Source organism: Hesperophylax consimilis, chromosome 1 (genome assembly GCF_061612785.1).
Source record: "Hesperophylax consimilis isolate HC1 chromosome 1, BYU_Hcon_1.0, whole genome shotgun sequence".
Taxonomy (NCBI): Eukaryota; Metazoa; Arthropoda; class Insecta; order Trichoptera; family Limnephilidae; genus Hesperophylax; species Hesperophylax consimilis.
In genome coordinates this window covers 19,990,660-20,000,000 of record NC_142836.1, presented here as the reverse complement: position 1 = coordinate 20,000,000, position 9,341 = coordinate 19,990,660, and the positions used below count along the sequence as shown (strand labels likewise).

The following is a 9,341-nucleotide window of genomic DNA, read 5'->3' as shown; positions in this document are numbered from 1 at the left end:
GAGGAAGAGCAGAGGCTGCGGGAACATCGCAAGGAGAGGAAGAAGGACAGGAAGAGGAAGCTGCAGGAAGACGAGGAAGAGGTTCTGGGAAGCGTTCAGAGCAATCCCGACATTGCCGAGATCATGGGTTTCTCCGGATTTGGGGGCTCAAAGAAATAATTTCTATATCTTTCTACAAACCTCTTTGGATGTATTGAAACTATTATAATATTCAAGGATGTGTATAAGGGGGGAGTTTAGGGGGATTCAAACCCATCGGCCTCAGACAAAAGAAAATAGTACTCTCAGATCACATTCGTAGAAAATACAAATGATATTGTTTGCATAATCTCTTTTATCAATTTGATGTAAATAATAAGTTGTGGTAAATAGAGGTTACATTAACTTTTCCACCCCCCCCCCCCCCCTCCCTGATCCCTTGTCCTCCCCCCAAGGTAGAACCCCTCCCTTGTGAATGCTATACATAAGCCACTTGATAATATTATACAATCTTTTGAAATAAAAGTTTTTTTAATTTAAATTTTTTACCACCTTGTCAATGATGAAATTCCTGACTTTTTCTAAACCAGGGGAGCCTAAACGTGATGATGGGGCCAGTAAATTGGTTTAAAAAAACAAACGTAATGTTAGTCAGTCGTTGCCACTAATGTGTACGAACAATAAATATAATTACATATTACATGTAATGAGAACCTACTAAAATGTCAATATTGAAAGATGTACCAAAAGAGTTACGCAACGGCCAGCACTCCAGTTTAAGCAGATAATAATAATTATTATTTTTTGATAATTTGTAAAAATACAACTTAATGCTGAAAAAAATTGTGCTTACACTGAGGTTGTATCTGAAACTAGTTGTCTTTCTGCTTAACCACTCGGTCACGTAGTGCTGTATTATCACAAGATATAAAAGGCTGTTGTGCTATATCTGTCAACAAATGACACTTTCTCATAAACTCATTCCACCTTCTTTTCTATTAAAATATCCACATGGATATGCCGGCGCTCAACGGATACAAAATTTTCGAATCCAATGGGTACTTATGGCACTTGAGAAGTTAATTTTTTTGTTTTGAATGCCACTGATCACACTTTGTACAGACTAGGGTCAAGTGACACGCGCTCCGTCTCGTTCTAGCAGCACCTCATAAGATAGAGCGCTTATCACATGATACGCTGCGACGTTTAGCGGTGTGATCACTGGCGACATGTGAGAATTTTTTGTCTTCTTTAAACTTTAAAAAAATATCACCAGAAAGCAAAATGACATCTACATTTTTAATTATGCTTTTCATCAAACCTGGGATGGGATATTTCTAAATAAATCTCTAATCTGACAGATTATGTAACTAACATGATATTATATTATTATCTAGATGCGAGAGGTTAAATATAGAATAAATGTGTACGAATAATTTAACCCTCCGACGGGCACACCTGATCTATCAGGCATAGGCCGGAATCTTTTATTACCTCCTCCCCGCCAGAGCGGCGCCGGATCCCACCCTTCCTAGTACCTTATTGTCTTTAGGAGGTGCATTGAATCCCCCTACTCAGTTTCTCACCTCTCACCTGACAACTCCAAGAGTAGAGTGACGTCTGTGTTTTGCTAGGCTTATTGCACCCGATTTCGTCATTGTTTTTAAGGTACCCAATGTATTAAGGTTATCAATTCTAGTGAACATTATATTATACTATAACATGTTATATTAACATTCAACGGACTGACGATACATGTTTTTTTCTGATTTTAATTTTAGAAAATGATTACGTTTACACCCCTTTTTAAAATTTATTACGTATTTATTTTATTACTTACACATTACTTATTTCTTTTATAATATTTTTTTTTTCATCAATTTTCATTTCACAGAGATTAGTATACATCCCTATAATGGTCAGTGAATACTTTTGGAGAGCTGAAATAGGTAGTTAAGAATGGCCGTTTTTACACCAGTGCCTGCCAGGCACTTCATTGCTCCCGATCTCAGGGGGCCCAGAGGTGCGCCCGACGGAGGGTTAAATACAGATGAAAAAATGATGTACACAAAGTACAAAATTGAGTTTTCATCAAAAAATTGTACAAACCTACCATGGACAAAAGTTATACACAGACAAATAATCCATACTCTGTAGCATTCAACATTTTCTGTGCTCTGGCTCCGATCCAGATTCAGATAAAACCCATTGTTCCAAAGCTCTTCTCCGAAGCCCTGTAATGATTTTGTATTAGCAATCCACCACTGATTAAAATAAATGTGCAAAACAAGTAAATTTGCTGTGTCCGGTTTCGTTCCAAAACCCATGAAATTGTCATATCCTTTTCAGCCAATACCAACCCGGATGAATTGGTTACTCATTAGTTACTGTGGTTAAGAGGGCTGTTTTCCGGGTTCTCCCAATATAAATATGTAATATTTTATTTCAATTAAATTAAATATTTTTTTTATTAATTCACGCTGAATATTAAACCTGCAGTCCTCGGCTTGGATCCACGGACATTATCGCTCTACCACGGAGGTCATCAGATGTTTAAAAATATTTGAATTTTGATGTTGATGGTTTAGTCCTATATAAATGATCAAATTAAACAATTACTTCCTTTTAAGAATAACCAAATCCAATATTTATGTAAATCAGATGAGTGCTTAGCTTCAATTCAGAGTGATGATGAAGTAGTAGCACGAAGAACAGGGAAAGGGTTTTGGACACTATTGAGAGGATGATCCTAAACTGAATCATTGACTAGGTAAAACCAATTATTGTCTCAATCATATAATCTATAAATAAAAATGTTCATTTGTTCAAAATCTTTAATCTCTGAAAGTTCTTCACCAATTTCTTCGAAATTTTGACACAACCTGTGACAGGTAAACACATATTTTTTTTAATACAGCTCCATGCTGTATTAAAAAAAAGTTGGACAAACATGCCTTTTTTTTTAAACTGCACTATTTGTTGGACGTAATTGCAACACGCGCTATGTTTTCTCTATCTCCGCAGACAGACTGAGCCACAGCAACGCGTGGCGGGGTACAGCAAGTATATCAATACAAAGATTTATAATACTACCACCAGAGAGCTTCTCTACAATAAACCTGCAGGACGAAGAAGTGTTTATGTGGACGGATGATGTGGAAGCAAACACCATAGCCTTGGCATGAGTAATTGGAGGGAAACTGCAGGAGTGGTGGAGATTCCTAGAGCACCCAAGACACTCCTAGGGTTGTAGCACCGATGATGTGTGTATGATATTATTTTATTAACACAATGTTTGCGGGGGGTTTTTTAATCAATCTACGCCGTAAAGCGGGCAATTTTTATCATGTTCGCGCGCAAAATTCCGTTTCATGTAAAATAGCTATAACTTCTGAACTATTGATCAAATTTAAATAAAATTTTCAGTATTTTACCTTATCCGAATTTTTTTATTATGATCTGGTCACAAATTTTTATATTTTTGAAGAAACAATTACGATATATAAGTTTAAATTTAAAAAAAATGGAAAAAACTGCACTTTTGTCGTATTGTCTATTTAGTCATTTTATGCACATTCAACATAGTATATATATTTTTTTAAATACACACCACTAAACACTAATATTGTTTGAAAGTATGAAATCGTTGGAAACAATTCCCTTCATGTAAAGGTACATCATAGAATTTACACACGTACCGGGTTTCGCTAAGTATTTTGTGTACCGCGCACACACGACATCGCTTTCGCAGATTCTTATTTTTACCAGGGCCTTCAATCTTTTCCAATATATGTTTTCGCATATCCATCGATAGTCTTCCTGGAGGATCAGATTTTTTTCGGATACCAGATGTTGATGGTTTTGGTTCCGGGTCTTGACTATTATCTGACGAAATCTGATCAGCCACCCCGTGCTCTGCGATTTCCTTAAAAAATTGTTTATATTTTATTTTCCTTTCTTTTACGGAGTTGTACACAACAAATGAGTTGAATAATGCACAATTTATTATATACATCGCTAGCCTTTTTGTCCATTTGGTGGTTTTTCGTAAAATAGAATAATACGAAAGATATTGGTCTGCTAGGTCAATGCCTTTCATATATTTATTGTAATCGATTATCATTACCGTAGTCCATTTTATAGGGTATTTTTTATGAAAAAATATCCCTTTATTATGTAACAAATAAATTTTCGAGCACAGCACACAAATACTTTGTACGAAATTTTTAAAGCGGAATGTAGACAGAAAAGAAAATAGAGAACGTCTTGAACGAAACAATATCGCTTTACACTGAAGAAATATAAAGATTTAAAAAAAAACGAAACATTTATCTTACAGTTATTTTATTTCAAGTGCATTTTTTATGACCACAGTCGGCCGGTCACCCGACCCAATTCCACGAATTGCCAGGTACCTAGTACACGTGTCACGAGAGCTGACGCATAATTTTTACTTCACAGAGTAACCAACATCATACGTTACTCGTAATATATTGTTACTCTAAGTGTACCTACAACGCATTTTGGCGTCTCCCGCGCTTTACCAATAGTGTACAAATACGAAAAACGCTTTTAAGCGTCTCCCGCTCTCTACCAACAGTACGCAAAAGACGCTTTTAAGCGTCTCCCGCAAACAATGTGTTAATTTAATTACTTTGCTTTAAACCAAATAAACCATCCTTCGCTTTGTAAGTAAATGAAAGGAATTATATAAATATTGCCCAACAATCCCAGCTGCTCTCATCTGTCTGGAGTCAGTGAGACTGAAGGTGTTGAGGAAGAGGAAGGTGGGGAAGTTCTTGGCTGCATCTCTACATATTAAAAAAAATCGTGCATTCTGTGAACATTTTTAATTGGATTATTAACACTTACACTATTTACTATGTTAATCTTATAACTTTTTCGTGTTCATCTTCAACAACAATAAATAAATAAATTGTTTTCAGCAATCAGGCCAAAAGCCATTTCAAGCAACGTTTCAACTCTGAAAAGTGGTCGTACAACAGGGCGATACTGAGAGTCTTCCACTCTGTAACGCAAATACACTCCATACTATTTTAAAATTAATAAATTGTGAAATAGCACAAATGAATCAAATAAAGTTTACTTGTGCACCCCGGGATTCGAACCTGCGACCATGGAGCTTCCAGCATTAAAGAATTTCCAGGAATTTTTTGATTAGATATTTTTATAAAAGAAAAGCTACATTTTAGATTACAAATAAACTGACTACTACCATAAATTAAAAGCCGAACATGTTGCTTGTGCAAAGATGGAGGGCTTAGCCGGCCGAGGAATTGAAGCCATGAAGCCAGATAAAACAACACTTGCAATGGAAGGCTGCCCCCTGAATAAAAATGAATCACTATGTTCGTGTATTCCTTTTAATCAGGTTTTCTATGGTATTGATTTCATTCATCTCTTTGGCGAATGTGCAGTCAGCCGTAAATACCATACTGTATACTCATTATCCTTCGACCAAGGTTAAATAACCATTATTTACCATCAGACAATTGCATACTGTAATCATGCGAATAATGCGAGAAGCCTTTGTCAACCTAATAAAATAGAATTACGTACATGCTACAATAGTTTGTCACATGTTCATATAAAAATCAATGTCAGACAGTAAATGTTTTCAGTTCAAAATGAAGGCCTGTATTATAAATGTTAAACGCGTCAGTTTAATTGTGCTTATTTTGTTGAATTTTTCAATTTACAATTGCAATGTAAGTCACACACTTTAAAATTACCTATTTTAGGTTTTCTAGCAAATATTTTATGTCATTAAAATCTGTTATAGTTTTATTCAATTAATGTTTGTAATATTATTCCTAGGGAGCCATATTATCTAAAGAAAGAGAGAGAACAATTCACGAAACACAGCTTGAAGGTGAGAGTACATAATATAATAAATTCAGTTCATAGTGAACTAATTTTGCTGTGTAATAATTAAGTTAATGTCCTTAGGTTGAATATTGGTAGGAAAAAGTGATAAATTCAGTATTTCTGGTATATAAACAGATATTTTTATTCCAGGCTTAATAAAAAATGTTCAATCCAGGATGATTCCAGACAAACGGAGATTTGAGAGATTTGCTCCTTTGCCGATAGATGAAGATTTGGAAAATATACTTCGGAATAAACGGGAAATAGAATTAATGGATATAGAGGACCCGGAAGAGGCTAAGGATGATTCTGAGCAAGAAGGCTTCTGGACCAGGGTTGCCAGAGTTGCTCTCAATCTACTCCGTAAATTTATGGCATGGATGAATCAATAATATTATGCTTCACTATCTGTGTTATAAAAATAAAATTTTCATTCAAACTATTAATTTATTTGCATTGTTTTTATTCTTCTCGGTTGCTTATATATTTTGTCAAAATAGGAAGAGGCAGTTATCAAATCTTTTGCATTCAAAATACGTAAAAGAACTGACAATCCATGGGGTAATCAAAATTTTGTATGGTTTTTACTCTGAGAAATGATTCTTTCCTCACAACAAAGAAAACATATATTTCCATTAGGTAGGTCCCTAATAAAAAAAACTAGCCTAAGATTTAGAACTACATAATCCAGGGTCTTCAACCAAAGAGCTTCTCTACAATAAACTTGCAGGATGAAGAAGTGTTGGAAGATCTAAGCTTATGTGGACGGATGATGTGGAAGCAAACACTATAGCCTTAGCCATAAGTAATTGGAGGGAAACTGCAGGAGTGGTGGAGATTCCTAATTGCTTTGAAATTTTAACACAACGTTGCATATGAATACACATGTATTTTTATATACCTATATTATATAGATGTCACCTGTGACAGGAGAAAACAAGGTTTTTTTTAAAAACAGCGCTATCTGTTGGAGGTAAAAGTAAAACGCGCTATTGTTTCTCTATCTGCACAGACAGACTGAGTCACAGCAACACGTGGCGGGATACAGCTAGTTTTAATAAAAGATGAGGTATGTTTAAAATATTATATTTAACATTCTTAAAAAAGTTAAAATGCCTCCAGGAAAATGAATACTTTTTACCCAATAAGAAATAATCTGTGTCATATTTTGATAATCGCAATTAAGAATAAATTATTGTTCCAAGGTATTTTTAACAGTTAACTCAAATTTTAAACTTAGCAATTATTAACAACTCAATATCTTCATGTAAATCACACATGATTTTCATCATGTGTAATTTAATCCCAAACCAAACAAAGAACAAATTAATATCGTTAAATACACAATAATTCAAACATAACTGCGTTTTCTGTGATCCTGCCCATTTCTGGTAATATTTCCTGGTGATTGTCAGAGACTGAACAATGGATATGACATGGGAGGCACACAAACTCAAAGCACAGGAACAATAACATCTTTACAAGTCTGGGTATCTCTTCAAAGCCTGTATGGAGACACCTAAAGGATTGTATTCAAAAGAACTTTGTACTTCACTGGCTGCCTTTGGTACAGGTATGTCGGAAACATTATCAACCATGGAATATGGTCTATCTTTGAAAATGCGGTTGATTCCCTGAATAAATTCAACATCTCTGTGAGGCCGGCACGCCTTGGTCTTTGTCGCCAAATCTACCAGAGCGCAAGTAAGCATTCCCATGTGATTAGAGTCCAGCAGTTCAGGAATCTCTCCCGCAAGTGCTGACCCTAGGTACATGTATAATTGTTTCAAGTCCAGTGCTGTTTCTCCGCCTGAGTGATTCTCTAAAAGTGCTATGAGTTTGAGAGCAACAGACAAGGTCGGATTCAAAGACTTGGAGCTCTCAGTAAATACATCTATCCATCGACAAAGAGCGGAACTTTCCGCAGTTTCCAACTCTCTCTTTCCAAAGTACGATTTACGAGGATTGGACACTTGCACTATAACTGTTTTATCACTGCACAAATCTGCACTCGCAAACTTTTTGAAATGGTTCAAATATCTTTGTATGGCTTTTTTGGTTTTGTTTGGTACAGCCTTACGCAAAAGATTTATATCGGCATGTCCATGTATTCTTAGAGACTCTAATAAACTTTGTTTTTCTGCAAGGCTCCATCCATAGCCAATAGACATTATGAAAATGATAGTACAACTTAACCTGTTAACCACTAACCAACTACCACCAACGTACTGTAATAAGTGCAATTCACGCACGTATATAACAGATACGGAAAAAAGTGGGAAGAAAATAATATCATAATAACAATGACGTTAATTTGTTAAAACTATGTCGACAATGGTTGACACACGGTTGACAATAACCATACAACCAATACAACATAAATTAACCACCATTAAACCACTCTCCAATATGCTCCAATACAATAACAAACTGTCAAAAGGGAAATACTGCGCGAAATGTCAAATATTTTGAAATGGTTTCGCCATAAATAAACCACTCTGGTTTCGCGAAACCAAGCCATAGATTTTTTTTTCTCGATAAATTTATTTCTATTCTACAACAAAACGTCAACACGAAAAAATTGAACAAATCATTTCTATCGATAAATAAATTGTGATTCGGAAAAAAATCAACGAATATAAACTCTTTGGAATAATAAAATTAATGGTAATCTTTTAGGGTCGCTGGCCATGCTTTTAACGAATATATTTTTGTAATAACATAACTATAAAAATGGAATTAAAAATAAGTAGTGCATTTTAGCAAATATCCCGATGTGATTGGTACATAAATACCCTATAATATTAATATATCGTATTCGTCAAACTTCAGTGAAATAGTGACAATATCAACAACAGTTGCTGTAGCCGTGGGTGGTTTATTTATGTGCTCTAGCCACTAGAGGGAGAGGGAGCTAGTATAGGACATTGACTTTCCTTTCAATGGCGGCAAATGGAATTTAAAAGGATGTCAGATCTAATATGATTTAAGATTTTCAAGGCCAAAAGTATATTTGTTTTGGGGGTTTTATGCCGTGTTGCTTCTAACTTCTTCTTTAGCCAACGTTTCGGACAGCATTGCAGTGTCCATCATCAGGGCAGATGTGTTATTTATAACACAATAAATAAATACTTAACACATCTGCCCTGATGATGGACACTGCAATGCTGTCCGAAACGTTGGCTAAAGAAGAAGTTAGAGCAACACGGCATAAAACCCCAAAAACAAATAACAAAAAAAAAGTCAGATATCATTAATAAAAAAATTGTAGAAAATATTGATAATTTTTATAAAACAATATAAAAATAACACTAGATTAAACCCAAGTAATCACTAGGTACCTTTAAAAAGGAATGCAATTGGAAAGAAAATTTTCTGATTCCAAAAAACCGAAGAGATTTAATTTATTTTTCAGGTCCAAAAAGCTTTACGAAATGAGCATCCTTCTTTTTAATTATCGGCCCAATTTTTTC

General features: G+C 35.0%; 1 protein-coding gene across 1 annotated transcript in view; it reads left to right on the top strand.

The window, feature by feature from the left end:
• LOC149426414 (zinc finger matrin-type protein 2) overlaps positions 1-491 on the top strand; it is a 5,709-nt gene extending 5,218 nt beyond the window's left edge. Inside the window, exon 3 of the mRNA XM_089636832.1 lies at positions 1-491. This exon is cut by the window's left edge and continues 87 nt beyond it. Within this exon, the coding sequence (XP_089492958.1) occupies positions 1-159 (159 nt within the window). The 3' untranslated portion in view covers positions 160-491.
• The last annotated feature ends 8,850 nt before the right edge of the window (positions 492-9,341 follow it).